Source organism: Centroberyx affinis, unplaced genomic scaffold (assembly GCF_046629955.1).
Source record: "Centroberyx affinis isolate AG114_WGS23_722 - 3 ecotype Tasmania unplaced genomic scaffold, CSIRO-AGI_Caff_v1 ptg003406l_1, whole genome shotgun sequence".
In the NCBI taxonomy this organism is placed as follows: Eukaryota; Metazoa; Chordata; class Actinopteri; order Beryciformes; family Berycidae; genus Centroberyx; species Centroberyx affinis.
The window spans coordinates 78698-98486 of NW_027281385.1; the positions used below are offsets into that span (position 1 = coordinate 78698).

The 19789-nt window shown below is 41.3% G+C and overlaps 1 protein-coding gene across 1 annotated transcript in view; it reads left to right on the top strand.

Moving 5' to 3' along the window:
- The window catches only part of LOC139660863 (collagen alpha-1(II) chain), an 83951-nt gene that overhangs the window by 20544 nt on the left and 43618 nt on the right, over positions 1 to 19789 (top strand). The window contains exons 7-20 of the mRNA XM_071539120.1: positions 8175 to 8873; positions 11220 to 11264; positions 11654 to 11773; positions 12762 to 12800; positions 13214 to 13267; positions 13399 to 13452; positions 15067 to 15174; positions 15369 to 15422; positions 16251 to 16304; positions 16722 to 16766; positions 17447 to 17500; positions 18267 to 18311; positions 18431 to 18484; positions 19704 to 19748. Coding sequence (XP_071395221.1) covers positions 8175 to 8873; positions 11220 to 11264; positions 11654 to 11773; positions 12762 to 12800; positions 13214 to 13267; positions 13399 to 13452; positions 15067 to 15174; positions 15369 to 15422; positions 16251 to 16304; positions 16722 to 16766; positions 17447 to 17500; positions 18267 to 18311; positions 18431 to 18484; positions 19704 to 19748 — 1470 coding nt within the window. The remainder of the gene's footprint in view (positions 1 to 8174; positions 8874 to 11219; positions 11265 to 11653; positions 11774 to 12761; positions 12801 to 13213; positions 13268 to 13398; positions 13453 to 15066; positions 15175 to 15368; positions 15423 to 16250; positions 16305 to 16721; positions 16767 to 17446; positions 17501 to 18266; positions 18312 to 18430; positions 18485 to 19703; positions 19749 to 19789) is intronic.

Here is a 19789-nt window from a genome sequence, read left to right on the forward strand (position 1 = left end):
TCCTTGGGCTCTGTTGTCAGAGTCTTGACATTTAACTGCCATGACATTTTTGAGGAAATATTCTTCTTTGTTTTTGAAATACTGAAGAATTAATATCAGGTCACATTTCTTTTCTAAAATGGATATATACAGTGGTAGCTATTGTGGAAGCCCACCTTCACGTATATATTGTCTATCCTGCATTAGTACTGCAGAAGATTCTATTTTGAATGCCATACAGTAGAATCAAATTGGTATATTGTAAAACAAAAGTGTTTCTCAACCAACTAGTCATCATGCCATTTGTCGCAACTTCCACTGGCTGAATAGAGAGCTAAACTTGAGTTTTCATACAGGAATAGAGCAAAAGTGCAGCGTTCATTCAGCATGTATGTCGTATAAAGTGTTGCTTCTGCAATGTCGACATGTGTAGCTTTTTGTAATGAAACCCTTATGGCTAGTATGCATGATATGGAAGTAGTGTTTGTTTGTGGACTTGGTAGAGGACAGACCTGACCCCGTCTCAACGGGTTCTATGTGCAAATCTTTGTTAGCTTACGCTGTCAGGGAGTGTCAAAACCACCTATAATTAAGGCGCTGGTGTGGCCCACAGAGGCTGCTGCCGTATCTTACGTGCACCTCTCAAAAAATGTAACGCAAGACTGCAAGAACTGTGATTGGCCTGCTTCGTATTTCCTGCTATCTGCATCTGGGTAATGTCCGCTGATAGTGAAGACAACATCGAGCAGATTGAAGAGAGACTAGCTGAGGAGGTTAACAGATGTGTTCATTTGTTTGTTTGATTGTTAATTTGTAGGACATCTCATCCCCAAATTATAAAGACTACCAGATGACACTGAATTTGTGGTGAGAAATATCCCAGAAAAACGAGTTTCAGAGAATGTAAACTTCTGTTGTTATTATTTCCATGTTAACAAAGCAAGACTGCCGTCTAGTGTTTCAGTGGTCTACGCAGAATCACCACTGCAGAACTATAAATATTCGCACCGCTGTAGACACAGCATAGCAACGGGAACACTTTGACACAGAACCATAAATCAGCTTTTAGGACTGCGCACATTACTTCAAGCCTTTGATGTTCGCACAATGGAGATGAAGATTTCTCTGAAGCAGAAAAATGAATCGCGATATTAGCTACATTTTATTCTGCTGTAGTAATCACAAATGAGACGCAATTTCACAAGCTCTCCAACCAAATTTTATTTTTTTCAGTTTGTGTCTCAGAAATAAACATTGTTTTCTATTTATCACATCGTATCGTGGTTGTATTGAATCATGAACCGCATATCGTGTATCGAATCGTATCATGAGACAAGCATATCGTCCCATCCCTAGTTCTTTTCATTTGTTATATTTTATTAATGATAGAACATGAATAACTGTTCTTCACAATCTTCCAATGATTATTATACTTGCACCAACCTCTGCAATACATAGTGTATTTGTCCCTATTCCTGAAAGATCAGACAACTGTGATCATGTATTTTTCCAGGCCAATTTACCTACTGCTGCTTGCAAGACCCAGCCAGTCTGAGAGAGGCTGCATACCTGTGTCTTGCCTAGATTTACGGACCTTGCCATTTGATTAGCCCTTTGTGGGAGCAAGTGTGCATTGTGTGTGTATGTGTGTGTGTGTGTGTGTGTATTTGTGTGTGTGCACATGTGTGTGGGTAGCACTCTAGCCTGCAGCAGTTGTGTCAGGCTGTTAGGCCTCTGTGGGTTTCTCAATGTGTACAGCCTGTAACAGAGGAGCTGTCAACTATACATGCAGACAGACTTGGAGGACAGATTTGTGCTGATGGAGGAACACAGTGATTTGTAATAACCATTAATCGGGTCCAGGTGTGCTCAGCTGACATTTGCCCTAATTTTTTGTTACTGTATTTTCCCACAAATATTTGTTGAGAGTTGCAGACAAAAAATGTCTGAGCAATGATCTTTGTTTTCCATCAGCATTTGGTGGAAGATGGTCACGGATACTTTGCTTACATAAATAAAAGTTGAAATACCCTGATAGAGGAGTTTACTTTATTTACTTTATTATCAATTGCAGATGATAAATAGCATCCTATTTATGTACTGCTATGAAACATCCCATCTTTGAAGTGTCGTCCAGTGTGAAGTGTCTTAAGTTAGGCTACAGTGGCCAGTGATTCGTTTATAATTGTTATTTTTTTCCAAGTTTGAAATAGGAGAGTTTATCTGGTTTATGAATTCTGAACATTTTTGCACAGTCAACCTTTTTCAGGTTCATTAGTAAAAGAAGTGGAGTATCAAAGTAGGACATTTGCTGTAAAATAGCGGAGTAGTGGAGTAGAATGCTAAAGTTTCCTTTAGTGTAAATTCTCTGGTAAAGTGCAAGTGTCACCAAACAAAGTAGCTGAGCACAGTAGTATAAAATAATGAGTTACTCTACTTCCAACCCATCAGTCAGTATTTAAAGAGCTTATAGTGAGCAGGAAGTGTCATTTGTGGTAGTAGTGGGTATGTTTACATGCATAATAATGTAAACATACCCATAGTCTCATCCTAACGTGATTGAGGCAATACTACAATTATGGCAACAGTCACTTTAACAACTTAGCCTGATTTCATTGTTTCATTCACATGTAATATAGGTCACATATGATATGACCTGCATCGGTGCATTTGTTGAACACCTGACAACATGGCACAGAGAATAATGCCTCTTGCATCAAGGCAATCTGTAAGTGCATCAACACGAACAACAAAGAATAGAAAAAACATCTGACAAGTCCAGACATTTTTCATCTGATATAAAGATGGCCGCAGATGCCATCAGGTGACATCCGTCTCAGTCATTAATCCACCTAAACCCGGGTTACTGTTGGGAAATCACGTTACTTCAAATTATGTACAAACTTGACTCGAACTATCACCTAAATTTATGGTTCACAGTAACTGAAGTGTTGTGTGCATGTTAATGTACTCACTGTAACAACCTCCTATAGTGTCCGTATAGCTGTTGTTGGACAAAAAACATATCTCTAAAAACGACTTTTCACAAAAAAATAGAAGAATTGTTATTTTCTAATTGACACTTTATAATTAAGTTATACATTGGGTTTTGACCGGTTTCAGGGGCCCAAGGGATGTGAAACTCATGAACACATACATTACAGTTATTAGTTATTAGAGTTATTAGACTTTCATGTGACAGCAGCATTAAGGAAGCATTATGGAAGCCTGTGAAATTGTGCTGTCTGTTCATCACCCTCCAGCCATTCATACTGACAGTGTGTGTGTGTGTGTGAGTGTAGCATATGAGACCCAGACTGCCATTCACCTATAGACTGGGATGGGCCCACATCATATTGTGCTGACTTGACACTTTCACATTGTGCCTCCCCTGCACATTGCCCCAGACAGTGCAACTGTTGTTCGGATACAAAGGCACACACACACTCACACACATACACAAACACTGAGTACACACAGTGTGCTTGCTTGCTTGCTTGAGCCTGCTACTACAGAGCCCCTAAAAAAGACAGGGAGTATAAACAGTGTCTTGGCACACGATATAAAGGCTTAAAGAATTACTTACTGCGATCATTAGGATTTTGTCTGACAGGCTATCTATTCAGATGCATGGTATGTGTAGTCTGCTGTATAGATTCTCTTTAAAGCTGCTATCAGTGGAATTTGAAACCTGATGACTTTGGCAACCCCCTTAGTCCCTTAGTGGTAGAGTTATACATCACTGTCACAAAGAGACTCGCTACTTGTTCTCCCTCCTCTGCAGAGAGAAGACAAATATATATATACAGAAGGTGAGATATGAAACTGTCATATGCAAAGCTGAATAATGGAACTGGAATAAACTTGTGTAAGGAGGCGAGTTATTTTTCCCACGGTGTAAGACGTGTTCATCAGGAGCCAAATTCAAGTCAGTCAGTCAGTCAGTCAGTCAGCGCTCTCTCTCCTTATATTGAGTGATGCTCGCTCGCCCAGTGTTACAGTCTCGCTAAACTTTGCTGGCGAATATTTTAGTTACAACTAGATTGAGCAAGCAAAGCTGTTTTTCTGCATAACAGATGTTGCCTAATGCTAATGAAATGGCGCTCTCTCACCTCCTATTGAGATTGAGTGATGCTCACTTGCTGTTACATTCTGGCAATGTGTGTGTTTGTAACTGCAGTGGAATTTATTACGTTTGACCAAAGCTAAACATTTTGGCAGGAAAACAGCTATTATGTCATGCTGAATGACAGCTAACTTACTAGAGTGTAGCAATATAGTAGAGTGTTTACATCAACAGTTTTTATGACTTTTTCAACCCATTTAGAGGGATTTTATGACGTTTTGACCAATTAGTAGATTATCTGGCAGTTTTTATGTTATCAGTTCCTACATCCCTGTTTCACCCATCTTTCCTGTAATTTCAACTGCATACTGTCTAATGAAGCAGATATGCCTTAAAAAATAATGTCACGTGATGAATAGAAATGACCTAGGTGTGTGTCTCTCTGTGGTAAAACAGCAGTGTTTTACAGCTATCGGCTCCTGACTGACTGGCCAATGTGTAAGAGAGTAATGGTATTCCAAGCAAGCACGGCCTGCTGGGCTGGCGCTCTTAGGGATATCTCACAGACTCCATGGGAGATAAGCTGAAGGGACGGTGTCAGCCACAGGAGATCCAGTGTCGGCTTATCAACAAGGGTCCGACTGGCCGGCTGTGGCCTGGGCTCAGGCAGAGAGAAAGGGGCTTTGTTTTCAGAGTTGGAGCACCTCGCTGGTCCCTTGTCCATCTCACTCCTTCAACGGCCCTCGCTAGCCAGCCAGTCCTCAACGTACGGCTGGGTATTACTGCAGATTTCTGAAGACTCACAGTGGTTCTAATATTTCAAATTTGATGAATGAAATCCAGATTGTTTCTGTGTAACAGTTGGGTATACCATTTGTTTTTGATAATGCTCAGACCATGCTCAATTGATTTTTACAGTAAAACAATGCCCATAACTTTATAGGAAACCTGAGATCCCATCAATATTCTACCTTTTTTATTCCATAAAGTTTATATTGATGCATAAAATCTGCATGGCACTAATGGTTTCAATCCATAAGTTTGATACCCACCGTACTTTCACCTCCGCTCAGAGATAGCACTCTGTCAGTAATATAAGCTTGAATAATAGTAATAGTAATAATAGTATCACTTTTTAAAAAACTAAGTGATATTTCACCCATTTCTTTTTTGTTTTTCTCACAGGGAGGAAGGGCCGCTGAAATAGCATTAAAACTATATCACCTTCATTTGAAATCAATGTTAATTAAATTTGTTGCAGCAGTGGGAGCTCTACTCGGTCAGGTAGCTCATCCGGCCTCTTTTGTTGTAGGGAACAAGGGAAGCGCTAAAAATACCGGTTTTCAGGTAGGGATGGGACGATTTACAGTATATCCAAAATCAATATATCCCATTACAAACATGTGACAATACATATCGTGGGTTAAATTGGTGTTTACATTCTAGAAAGTCAATGTCATTGCTGGAAAGATTTGTGGCTCAGAAGTAAATAATTCTGCACAGTCATACTTTATTGCTATTGAACTTTTATTTATCACATCGTATCGTGGTCATATCGAAGCGTGAATCCCATATCGCCTATCGAATCATATCGTGAGATAAGCATATCGTCCCATCCCTATTTTCCTTACTGTGGGTTGATTAGTACCTTTATACATACTAGATGACATGCATGTTTTTCACCTCGCACACAAGTCTCCAAACTCCAAAACACTCCCTTGTCTCCGTACCTTTAGCACACACTATCCTTTTCTTACCCTCTCCTCTTCTGTTTTCCCTATCCTCCTTCTCTCCACACTCCCACCTCCCTCTCCCCTCCTCCCCTCCTCCCCTCCTCCCCTCCTCTCCTCCTCCCCCTGTCCTCTCACTAGCAGCAGGCTCCTCTCCACATGCCTCCCAGCTCCACTTTACTGCTCTCCATTTCGGCCCATTAGGGTCATCAAACAAAATTTACAGCCCCTTGGTCCCTTCCCCTACCAGGCCTCTCTCGATGTGCCACTGTTCCCCAGGCCCAACACTTTGTGAGCAATAGGAGTGTGTATTTTTGGGGTTTTGTGTGTGTGCGTGTGCATGTGATGCAATAATGTAATAATGTCTAGCAAGGGGGAATGCCCAGGTTGTGGTGGTATGTGTGTGTTTTTAATTCCAGAGTGTTTTTACTGTCACCTCTGGAGACCACAGAGCTTTAAATTGTGTGTTTGTTTTGAAATCGTGGGTTTATTTTATAACTTGAAAGACATTGTTTTTTTTATGTGGCTGAGAATGCAGAGTGTACACAGATATGTCAGTCAATAGGGCATTCAATTTTACAATTGCTTTTTAAGAGCTGATACTGTTAACCAGAGTGATTTACAGTTAAAGGGTCATTGTGCTTTGACAATGGATGTTGGTAATTTTATAAGATGGAAAAGTGACAGGAAAAGAAATAAGGGCAAAAGAGAGAGGTAGAAAAGATTTGTTTTACTTTTGACAATTCGATTAAGTAGAGGAGGTAGATAAGGGAGAGGGGATGTGATACAGGGGGACAAGGGAAGGTAAAGCGTTAACTGAAGAAGTGAGTTTTAATTCCCACAATGGAAAATAGGGAATAACTCTGCTGTCCTGACTGTAGAGGGATGTTCATTCCAAAACTGGGGAGACAGGAGGGAAGAGAGTCAAAGCCAGGTGAAGCCTTGACCAGGTGGCTGGAGGAGAGGGACAGCTAGGCTGCCAATAGTAGCAGTTTGTAGGGCTGGACGATGGCCTGGATGGGTGGAGGTGCTATTGGACAGTTGGTTGTCTACAGTCACACCAAGACTCTCTTGGCCGTATCGGCAGGAGACACTATAATGCTCGATGAAGGGGTCTTCCAGAGGACAGAATTTATTAAAAAAAAAAAAGTGCAGCTCAGTCTTGTCAAGGTTGATTTCGATCTGGTGGGAGAACATCCAACTAGATATGTCAGCTTGGCAAGCAGAGATGCACGCTTCAACCTGAGTATCAGAGAAAGGAAAAAAGGTGATAGTTGCACTACAATAGTAGAGGTTGTCGGATGTGACAACTGAGCCAGGAGGATCAGGGCGGAGGATGAAAAAGCAGCTCTAGCAGTGTGGAGTGTCTCAGTGCAAACAATGAGCACAGTCTCAGCAGAATGGGCTGTCTTGAAGCCAGACTGGTTTGGCTCCAACAGGCTACTCTGTGAGAGATATTGAGATGTTAATTAGAGGCAACGCTTTCAAGTGTTTTGGAAAGAAAGGCCTGTAGTTTTTGATGGCAGATGGGTCAGGGTTAGTTTTCCTGATAGGATAAGTAACTCTGGCTGGGTTGAAGGCAGACTGTACGAAGCCAGATGTCAGTTGGTGATGGTTGTCAGGAATGGAAGCAGATCAGCAGCAGCGGTGCGGTCGAGGGGGAAGGGTTCAAGAGAGCAGGAGATGGGCTGAGTGGAGGAGACACGTTTTTGGAATTTAACTGGGACGAGAGGAGAGAGAGATGATATGATTCTTTTCTCCAGCAGGGCTTCATGATATTAACAAAAATCATACTGTGATTACAATTTCAACTCGTGATAAATGAGGTCACAGCTTTGCTCTTTACATAATTTCTTTTCCAGCACTTAAAATTTTAAATTATTTTCGGTGGAGGATGGGATGATAATGCTTAATGTTTACTTGGTTTGAATAAAATGCACTTAACTTGATTTTTAAGTCACAGATTCTGCACATACATACAATACAGTGAAACAGATTTCTCTCTAAGAAGTAATTACTGTCACTCATGATTTAGAAATTGCAATAGGCCCTATTGTGATTCTGACATCTTTTTTTGATTAGTTGTGCTGCACTGTGCAGCAGGTACATGGCCTATACTCTCAACCCAAAACTGTTGTTTTACTATTGGTTTGGCTCACTGGTGGTTGTTAAACTGTGCAAACAACAATAATTTAACATTTATGATGCTGTTTATGTTTATTGTCCTTTAGAAAGACTCTCTCTTCACAAGTCTACCACAACAACGCATAGCCACCCAATAAGACATCCACATCCTATCCAAAATAGCATCATAAAAACACCAAAGCAAACTGAAATACCGCTGTAGTTATGTCTGAGAGACTGACCTCACTTCTTTTAACTCTTGTGTTTTTCAACAGAATGTGTTTCTGCGGCAGGAGAGCTCTCGAGGGGACGGGACGGTGCCTTCAAGGCCCAATCGGAAAGGTTCAGTGGGCCGTGGGGACGTGTTTGTGGTGGATGAGGACACTGACCTGTTGGATCCAACCTTCCAAAGCGGGGGGCAGCTCAACCCTGAGTGGAAACCTACCAGACAGGGAGCCAAGGGAGGCCAGGACGGCAAGCCGGAGCTCTCCTCTAAACATCTGGAGGACAACATTACCACAGACAAGACTGATTCAGGAGGCAGGGGTTCGTCGCTCTTCCCGGGGAAACCGTCTGATGACATCATCCTTGACCTGGACACTGGGAACACCCCCAAGAAGCCCTCGGTGGAATTTCCCGCTGCTAAGATCCCTTCAGACCCTTTCTCCCCAGACTCAAATAAACTGAGGGAGGAGGAAGACGATGAAAGGCCCAGGTCCGGCTCACCTACCCCCCATGGCCCCTCCTCTGGTCCCCCTGTGAAGGCAGTGGTTGAGGAGCAGAGACCCATCACCACCCAAAGCACCACCCAGCCTCATCAGGGAACCAAGCACAATGGTAGCCAACCAGGCAAGGAGCGCCCAAGCATTGTGACCATTGTATCCAGAGATGGAGACCTGGTCCTGGGCTCAGACGGCAGGAAGTACCGGCTCCAGAGCGGCCCTCCAGGCCGAATGGGCCCCCCAGGGAAGGAAGTGAGTGGTTTTATTCCCTTAATGTTTCTCTGATATACCTCTGTCCTATGTATTCAAAACAAGGAGGCAAAGGCAGTAACTATAATCAATGCCGTATTTGCATTTTACATCGCACATGCAGCCACTTCTTTCAGCAAGAAGTCCTCTTTAGGTCATTCTGCCTGAGGTAAACTGCTCAGTGACAAATTATAATCTGTTCTACATTAAATGTTAACATTGCTTATAGCACCTTTTTGGACATTGCTTGTCAAGATAAGGTTTGTTTCCCGGTGATTAAACATAGTAAATCCAATATATCACATCACAGTTATCTATTTTGTTGGATGAGAAAAAAAGGCAGGAGAAGCCTTGTGAATGAAGAAAGTGTGACGCGTGTTTATGCCCTACAGTTTACAAAAGCTGTTCTCCATCAATTACAATCTGAATCTGATCAAGGGAGGTTACACTGCTCCAGCATATGTTGATCCACATGTCTTTGATGCTGCTCTCTGAACACTCAGAGAACCACAGCTTAAGACTGAACCACAAGTCTCAACACAGTTTGTCATAGCATTACTCATTATGACAAACAGGACTTCTTGCTTCAAACCCATCTGAGTGGTGCGGAGGAGTAAAGTCAGTTCCCGCTATCCAATCAGAAGGCTCACCTGGTTCAGGAGGTGGGTCATCCCAGGGACTGCAGGGCAGACAGAACCAGACCCAGATTGCACATCTGGCCCTGTCTGGGCCATTCCCTGGAGTCTCACTGCTATAAACTCCACGGGATCACTCAGCACGATTAGTGTGATTGAACCCGGCTGTAGCGAACATGAAGGAAGATGTCCTGCTGGCTAGGAATAAAGGCATGCGGCATGGAGACCTGCAATCGTTATCCCTCCTGCCCTTCCTCCTCATGTACAGCAGCTCAAGGCTACAGTTGAGGTTCTCTGCTGCTGGCAGTCCAGTAGAGTAGGCTCGTTTAAGATTAGCTTATTTTAGTACATGTTAGGCTGCAGCACTATCCTCTGAAGAAACTCAATGATTTACAGAGAGTGAGTGACACTCAGACAGATGTGACCACTGACAAAATCATGCTGCTCAATACTTTTATTTGCTATTGGTTGATAACAGTAAGTGGTCTTTATATCACAGTTTGGGGCAAATACTGGATATCAGCAAACTGTTTTTTAGGGAGGTAGAAAGAAATGATAATTATTTCAAAGATTCCTTATGTATTTTTGAAAATATGTAATGGGCTCTCAACAGGGTCACGAAACTCACTCAACACAAGAATGACCATGTAGGCTAAACGTTCAATTCAGTTAACGGTCTCAAAGCTCAAAGCATCCATATTATTTCGCAGGTGCTGGGCAGTAAAGATGAGCACAAAAAAGAAGAGAATACGTTCTTCATGTATTCTTACATGTAAGAATAGAAGATTATTTGGGAACACAGAAGCAGTGTACAGTTATTCTGTCCTTTTTTTCAACTTGCAATTAAGGCAAGAAAAAGTGAACCACCAAAATTGTAGTTATGCGGTTTGGACAATAATATAGTTTATGAGCAGACTTCATCAGATGCCATTTATAGAGAATATGTGGGGAGATTTACGCAGTCTACAAAGTCCTACAGGAGAAGGTTTCACTACCAAAAGGAAGCATTTCAGGTTTCACGTAGCAGGTTAAGTTCACAGCTATATCCTAGTAGTCTTTAGGTCTCGAAAGCTTGCATTATTTTACAGACATCCAAAGTTTACAAGGGTTTACAAGGATCAGCTGCCCTGCTTGTCGATCTCAGGCTGCTGGATTTCACCTCTAGGAAGTTGTAGAGATCAGTTCTCTTTCATTTTAAGCCATGGATTGATATATACAATCAATTATTGGCCTAAGTGATCTTGATCTTATCATATTGAAAGTCTGGATTCTTCTATCTTTTTAATTAAGGCACAGTAGTTTCACAGTTTTGTGAAATTGCTTTTTTTGTTTTGTTTATCACCAGGTAGTTTATAATGAGCATTTTGTTGCTTGGAGGCTGCTGTTTTTTACTTTACTTACTTGTGCAACGTCAGCAATTTATTAAAGTTTCAAAAGTGCATAAATGATCAATGCATTTCGAGTGCTCTTCCTCAGGCAGGAGGAAGAGCACTGAGCTCAAAACACATTGCATATTCTGCATATTTATAGCCTATACTGTATATGTTCACCTGCTCATTGTGCGCTGTTGTTCATTTATGCGCTTTTGAAGCTTTAATACATTTTTGACGTTGCTTCCAATCCCTTTATTTTGATTATATCCTGTGCTTTTTTGGAAGCCCTTTTCGTCCCACTGTTTTTTGACGTGGATACCTGTATTTTACTGTGTCTGTAGGGCTGTCCTGGTGAACCTGGCCTGCCCGGGTTTAAAGGTGATAAGGTGAGAGAAGCTAACAAGCTAACTCTTGTTTATGACATAATAGCCTATGATTATATGTCAGGTTAGTCCGCTTGACCCTTTTGGATTTGAATGCACCTTTACTGTGTCCTTGTGAATTACGGTGGTGAAGTAGGATCAGAGGATATACCTCGTTTTGGAGCTCAGTTTCACTTAGAACTTCATATATTTACTAATGTAATCTCTGTCCGTCCCTTCCTCCATTAAGTCCATGTGTCTGTTATTTATGCTGTATCCCCATGCTGCATTAAATCACTTCTGTGTTATAAAGTTAAAAACAAAGCCATAATATGATACTAAGCATCCCATATTTAAACAGAATGGTTTTGCATAAATGTAACATTTCCTTTTCACCTCTTCCTTTTCACAAGGGTAAGATCGGCCATGAAGGGAGTCCAGGACAAAGGGGGGAGCAAGGACCGCCTGGACCACCAGGTTTACCAACGCTCTACCTGTGGAAAAACACTGCTGAGGAATGGGCTGCCTTCCAGGTAAGATGGGAACCCCCAGTACTCTCTCTTTTTTCACCTCAGTATTAGCCTTGTTTGCCTTCTCCCTAAACTGATTCTCTGCAGACATCCTATCCAATTTTTCAGTCATCAGAGTGTCCTTGGTAAGAACATATTGTCTTTGGGTTTAAACGTTCAAGTTGAGTGCCTAGTTGTTTTGTCTTTCATAGCCAGGCAGATGCTTTTAGATTCAAGGCTGGTCTTTCAGATAGTTAATCTGGCCCAACCCCCTCCAAGCTATGATCCACTTCTGAATTTAGCTGTCCTGCATAACTCAATAGATAGACCATCTAAGGGGTTTGACTCCCACTGGGGCCACTCATACTCAGCATGTATGCTATCATAGCACTGTAAGGCATGTTTGACTTTTCCTTCCTCATCTCTCCCTCAGCCCTTGTGTAACTCATCGCCCCTCACCCAACAGACAGATGTTACCCACATACAGTACATTAGGGTACCCCATCTTCCCCAGAACCACAGGCTCCCCTAGACTATCTGTAGAGCATTTGACCCTGCAGTTACGGTGCGTGCGATCCCTTTGCTCCGTCCTCATCTGTTTAATCTCTCTGCCACAGCTGTATGTTGTATAACACACCCACCACTATATCAGCATGAGGGAAAACTGCATCTCCATTATTGAATAAAGCTGCTACAGAAATAAAAGTCAGTTGGTCTTATTGGTTCGTGATGGGCGATTTGTTACTCAGTGTGTGCTTTGAACTCCATGTGGCTGGAGAGCATTCACATGCTTCCATCCATTTTGGTTGCGGGTCAGTGATAAAGCAAAGATGTATTTTTGACTCGAGACACTATGAAAATTGAGAGAAGATGAAGGATCTCGTTACAGATGATGAGTTTATAAATGTGGATGAGTGTCACATCCATCTTATCCATCTTATACCAATCTGTTCATTTACTATTATGACTTGATTTGATGGTCATCCTGTGTGTGTTTCTATTCTTCCCATAGCAAACCAATTTCTACCAGTTACTTCGTGCTGGTTGGCCTGTAAGTATGCTGTGACTATCTTTCACACAATGAAGACGAGTCTGTGTTTATTGGGGATTGGGATGTTTATTACACTGCAAAAAATGTCCATCTTAAATTAAGTCACTTGGTCTCATATCTAGCCTTCAGATATTATTTTTTATTTTTGCAGGAATTTTCTAGAAATGAGTCAGAATAAGGCAGATCACTGCAGTACTATCAAGAAAATTACACTTGATTCTACAAAGTTCTTGAAACAAGTTGATTTGCATTGGAACCAAGAGAAAATTAGCATTTTTTCACATATTTTTTTAGAAAAGTACGATTTTAGGATTCAATACAGTAATTGACTAAATTACTGTTGTTAAGATGGAGATTTTTTGCAGTGTAATTCCTATTGATCTGAGGCTGGTATCTTCTCTGTGAGCTTGCAGAGTGAAGAAGGCCCTGCTGGACCACCTGGAGAGATGGGCAAGCTAGGCCTACAGGTGAGACATGGACTTCATTCATTTGGGCACCAAACAGCAAACACAAATAACCTACCTGCAACTTTTTTAGGAGAATCTCTTTATCATTATCAGTTGATTCTGAACTTGTGAAATTTTTCTCCTGCTCTTAGGGACCACCCGGTGAACCTGGGGAGCGAGGACGACCAGGCATGACAGCAGAGATGGTAATCACACAGAGCATCATTTCCAGCCCTATAAGTAACTCATTTTAGATCAATTTAACGTAAATTTGTCTCCTAGCATATCCCTCTCACACATACATGCATGGAGAGCGTCTTGATCAAAGACACTTCAGCAGGTTTGGACATAATACCTGTTGTGGGGATTGAACCTTTGACCTTCCACTTACTGAACAGACTCTGTAACTAATATAGCTGCTGGAGTAGAGTGAGTGCGGTTAAAGGGAGTGGGTATTTACAAATCCTCTCTGCATGCAACTCCCCATGACGTAACTATTCTCATATTTAGAAAAGCAATGAAAGTATTTTTATTGCCGAATTAAGAGGTTCCATATTTTTAGAGAATTTGATTATACTGGGGCATAGTTGATTCAATTTTACCATTTTATTGTATTATTTAATACGTTTCACATTCTCTCAGTGACACATTCCTTTTTGTCTTTTAGTATGCAATTGCAGCTAATTAAAGAAACCTTTGAGTTAATTTGTGTGGGTTAACAGCTTGTAAAGCTATATAGGTATTGGCATTTTAGACTGTATAATTCATCTCAAGCCACAAAAATACATAAACATAAGTCCTGTACCCTCACTTGCCCGCCGTGGCATTATGGAAACTGCACTCCTGTGCCCTGTGTTGTGTAAGCCTGTGGGTCTCATCTGAACTGTGTAATGAGTTGTTGTGGTGCTGAGGACCTAGCTGAGACGGATCCACATCAAAGACTGGCGCGGTTTGGGATAGTTGTAAACACTTCCTCTCCATCGCCCATACAATAGCCTATGGTGTCTGCTTTGTTTAACACCCACGTTTCACAGAGAATGGATCCATTGTGTGTGTGTGCGTGTGTGTGTGTGTGTGGGTGTGTGGGTGTGCCTCTGTGTGTATCAAGGAAAAATAACTTTTGCTTGTGCTTGAATGGACTGAATGGATGTGTTCATATACTGTGGCCAGCCTTTGCAGAATGACCATAGAAGAGGTGATGCTTTGGGTGACCTCATGTTGTATATGTGTGTGTGTGTGTGTGTGTGTGTGTGAGTGTGTGTGTGTGTGTGAGTGTGTGTGCATGTGTTAATGCGATGAGTGTGTGATTCCCTGCATGCCTGTGTGGTCTACACCGTGCTCAATTGCATTGAACTCATTCATCACGCCAACTTCTGCATGTGTAATACTGTATCCATCATACTGCACAGCTGAAAATATAACGCTGCCAACACAGCTGGTTTAGCCATTCACTGTGAATCTGTACAAGTTCTCCACCTGTCCTCTGGCAGAGCGATGGTAGACAACAAGCTTCTGGACAGTGTGTTTCCTATCCAACTGATGCCTCGTCTGCTTGATGAATTGCTCCACTGAGTGATGGATGGGGCCAGTGTCTTTACAATACAACTTTATCACTGATCTTTTAGCTTTGGCAGTATCAAGCTCACGGCAATTGCAGAATATTGTAATTTGACCTGCAGTATTTCTGTTTCTACTTCCTTACTGGCTTCAAAATTCACAAGCGGTTTTGGTTGCTTAATCGTAAATCTTGGCTAACAGTCTGATAAACAAATGAGCAATCCATATGACCAACGCACTACGTTTGATGTGTTGTGCTGCAGGGTGAGCGGGGTCCCAAGGGCATGCCGGGCCGACCAGGGGTCCCAGGGAGAGATGGGGAGAACGGACAGGATGGTCAGCCTGGGTCACCTGGTGCTCCTGGACCAAAGGTGAGGGGTCAAAGGGCACCAGTCACTGACAATGGATTCAGGCCGACAGTGTTCTGCATATGTACATTTTTAAATGCCATACACTGCATGTAAAGTATTAGTGTGTTATATTAGGTGACTGATCTGTTTTTGTTCTCTGATTGTAGAAATTCTATTAAGCATTTTTTTCCCATTTTGCCTGTAATTTACATCAGGGCCCTCTGGGATACAGGGGAGAACCAGGGTCCAAAGGGGAAAAAGGTGATGAGGTGAGAAATAAAACGACACAGCTGCTTGAGCGGGTCCACCCCACTTAAAGAACTGCATTATTTTTTGTGATATTATACCATGAAGAGATAGAAATTGAGTAAAAGAAGCGTGGGTATATAGATTATGAGTAGTAGCCTGGTAATCCATTTATATTCTAGCTAATGAGGACATTTAGCACCCACATATTTCAGTGTTTCCTCTGTAATTTTATGAAGCAAGGGTGCTTGGGGGGATAATTCTAGCTTTGTTGCTATTTGTTATGTTTCAAGTTGCGGTTATAGTGCTAAAATTGTTTTTTAATCAGTTAGTTTTAGATGATAGTAAGACTAAATTAGAATGCTAATTTTAATTTCTAATTTTCTCTAACAGTGGTGGTAATTTCCTTGCTGTGGTGGCGCACCACTGCTAAATGAATACCGAGGAAACACTGTCTATGTCCTTTTGTTGACTCATTTATCCAAAGCATCTGACACCCATCATCATGCGTGTAGAGATATTTTTAGCAGGGCTGCCCTCTGTGGGAATCAAGTGTTAGTGCCATGCTCTTGGTCCTGAACCCATTGAGCTATACAGGCGAAGGCTGGTGAGCTGGAAGAGAGGTTTGACTGAATAGGAAGACCCACAGTTTGAATCCAGGAGGTTGCTAAGGGCATTGTAGCATAAGCACTGTTTTCAAGATTGGAACATTTCTGCGCATCAATTCATTTTGAAAGGCGTCTCGCTGACATGAACTTGACTGAATGTCATTCACGGAGGTGTAGTATGCAGGATACAAGAAGGAAGCTATCTTTACACTGTAGATGATGATTTGTCCTCTATTTATCCAGGGTCTCATTGGCGCCAAGGGTCCAAGAGGAGACACTGGAGAACCTGGCGAGATGGTACTATCTGGAACAATTTCATCATGATTAATCCTGAATATCTGAATTAGCATTAGGTTTTATCTATGAGTGTGCAGGTTGGATAGAAACCTGATCGTATTTATTAAATGCCCTCACCTAAATGATAGAGACATTATAGCAGTCATGACAGGATTCACAGCATGCACACTGAATTCAATTAAGTAGGAAAGGCCTTTGATATAAGGGAAGAGAACAGCACTTTTAATGCTTTATCTCTGCAAGATTATCAGGGTTGATACTGCCCCTTAGTGGCTAGACTTCATGCAATACTAATACAGTATTTGGATTGCTTTACCACTGACAGACTACACGAGTTCTTATGACAAATCTCTTTGTGAATGCCTTTTTCATACAATGTGTTGTAATTACCTTGGATTGTGTTCTCTCTGCTTTCAGGGCTCAGTTGGTTTGCCAGGCCCACCTGGTCCTGTTGGTCTGCCAGTGAGTGCAATTTATTGAACCATTCTATCAGCTATTTATTGCCTTCGTCAATGTTTATTGGCCACAAACAAGAATTTATGTGGGAATTTCATCGACCTTTAAGTTAGTAACCCTTGTAAAAAGAGGAGGTGGCTCATAGGCCAGAAGCATCTCTCTTATATCTGCTGCATGAAGCAATTTCTACATGAAGCAAATTACATGAACAAATAGATCCAGCTGGCATTATGTCCAGCTGGTTGTATTTGTTCATGCAATTTGCTTCAACTAATAATATAATGCCAGACCATCACAGTATCTTAACCCAAATAAAAAGAAGGATAAGAAACATCTTTATTTGTCTAACACATTTTTTTTACCCATGCAAGAGCTGTAACATAAAACGAACAAAACAAATATATTAACAATCAGCTTTAGTGAAAGAAAGACATGCATTACTGAATCCATTTTAATCCCTAATCCAATCCCTCTTTGAACACTGAGAGTAGAGGCACTGGGTCCCATTTTTTGTCTTTACTCAGCTTTACTTTGATTTCACTTGGCCTGGAATTAGACACCATTCCTCAAAGTATTAGGGCAGGCACTCTAACCACTGACCAACATATCCAGTGTAATAAGCCCCACCAATGTGTATACATGTTTTATAAGGTTGACTTCAGTGACATTTTGGATCTTCTGTGCAGGGGCCTCAGGGTGTTCGTGGGGTCTACGGGCCAGCGGGGGCCCCTGGGCCTGATGTGAGTGACCCACCTTCTGACTATAGCTGCACCTGTAGTTGTTCTTGTCTTGTTCAAAAGAAAAACAGCTTTTATTTGCCTTTTTCTTTACTTAACATTTCTCTATCATAAATGATCTTTCTAAGGACACAGAATATTTGTTAAATCTTCCCCATGGTTACTGAGGCTTGGGCACTCTTTACCACTTTACTACTACTCTGTACTGTTGTGACTGCAATGTTGGTGCTCTAGAAATTTAAAGGAATAGTTCAGCCCAAAATTAAAATTTGGTTGTTAAGGGCGTGAAGGGTGATGGGGTGCATACATGACACCACATCCTAGAACAAAGAATTGAAAATATAGGAGATAATGAGGTAAATATTAGAGTTTTGGACACAGTGCAATTATTTGGCTACAGAATGCTACATGAGTGGTTTGGAGAAATAAGACTTTTTGGGTCTGTAAAAAGATGGGTCTGTTACTGTAACTTCAATAGTTTGGAAGAAGTCTGAGATGGAACTACAGAGGCTATATTTCATTTTTGTACAAACTTCAGTGGAGTTTCGAGTGATATGGGGGTGAGAAATTAATGATTTAATTTATATTTTAGGGCGAATTATTCCTTTAAGATAATTATACTGTTTCACTCATTGTAAGAGAATCTGAATGAGAGTATCAGCTAAATGTCTAAAATCGAACATGTATGATAAAGGGAAGTTCTGTATAAGATGTTAATGTCTGAGTACAGGACAGCATATCATTCACCTGCACTTGGTTTTTGTACCAGGGGGACAGCGGGCTGGACGGCCCTCCAGGTCTGACAGGGCTAATGGTAAGTAGAAGGACACATGGGGACGGCAAAATATTTTTAATCTATCAGCACATATTGTGAATTTATGTGTGAGTATGTTTGCGTTTGTGTGTGTGTGTGTGTGTGTGTGTGTGACACAGGGTGCACCAGGTGTCACAGGACCAGTTGGCGCTCAAGGAGCTAATGGCTCACAGGTGAGATTACATTGCAAAAAATATTCATCTTAATTCACTTAATCTCAAAAATAACAGATGGCTTTCTCTGCAAAACTGATGTGCGCACGCAGACCAATTGGCAGTGTTTCCCCTATGATTTTTTGTACCAACAATATGCATGTGTTTCGAAGGGGTTCTCAGGTTTACCAGTGACTAGATTTTGTGCATGTACCATGACTAAGATCCTAAAGTTAAAGAGCTGACTACAAAAATGTATTTTGGTGTTTATTCTTGTATTTACACCCTAAATAAATAAATAATTACATAAATAAATAAATAAACAAACAAACAAACAAATAAACAGATCAGGAAAACCAATGAAATAGATTATAATGAATAAATTAGTCCCTTAGATCAGTGACAGTAACCTAGGCAGACAATGAGAGAGCATAGTTCCCTCTCTCATTTGTATATCATCTCTTCCTCTAGCAGGCTGTTTCTGGTGAGCTACTTTGTAACTTTATTTCAGCTGAAGAAGAAGAAGAAGAGGAATTGTTTTAATAGGGTCTACAAATTAATGTGGGTTGATAGTAATATATTTTTCAAACAAACTCCTGTGAAGTAATGAGCTCTTTGCCTCTGAGTAGCCTATGTTCTCATAGCAGCAGCACAAGAGATTCAGCAGCGGCAATTAAGATAAATAAACAACAATAATGTATTACAGACATACATGAAGTTCTGTATCCTGTATAACCACACAGAGAAATAAGTAAAGGAAAGACTGATGCAAGTTCTTTGTTTTTCCATTAGTGAAGGAAAACTAAGGTCTGTGTGTTCTGCTAACCGTTATGGATGGGTGCAGTGCTTTAGGAGGCGACACACCCATGAATTTCTTTATAGTGCTGTTCCAGTCCCTCTTGCACCCAGCCCAACCCCCTTAAATAAATGCCTAATATGTAATAAATAGATCAAATTGGACTGCAAGTAAGCTAAGGGTGAGTCATTAAGCAACCAGTTATGTTGGCAGATTGGCTGCAATTTCCATGGGTGTAATCAGCGTTTACAACTCTTGTCCAAGAAAAGTAGATTTTGGCTGATCAAAAAGTCACTAGAAGTCGCCAGATGACATCATACACTAATATGTTTATGAATATATTTTCTAGAGGAAGGTAAGGGCTATGTGCTGTGTATGCATCAGATGACAACAGTCAGCTCACTAACTTTTGTTGCATATACATGTTTTACTTTTCTCTTCCAGGGGGATATGGGTCCTGCTGGTGTTATTGGCCCCAAAGGCCCGCAGGTATTAAGTTGCTTTAGTTATATGCATGCTGCAGTTTTTCA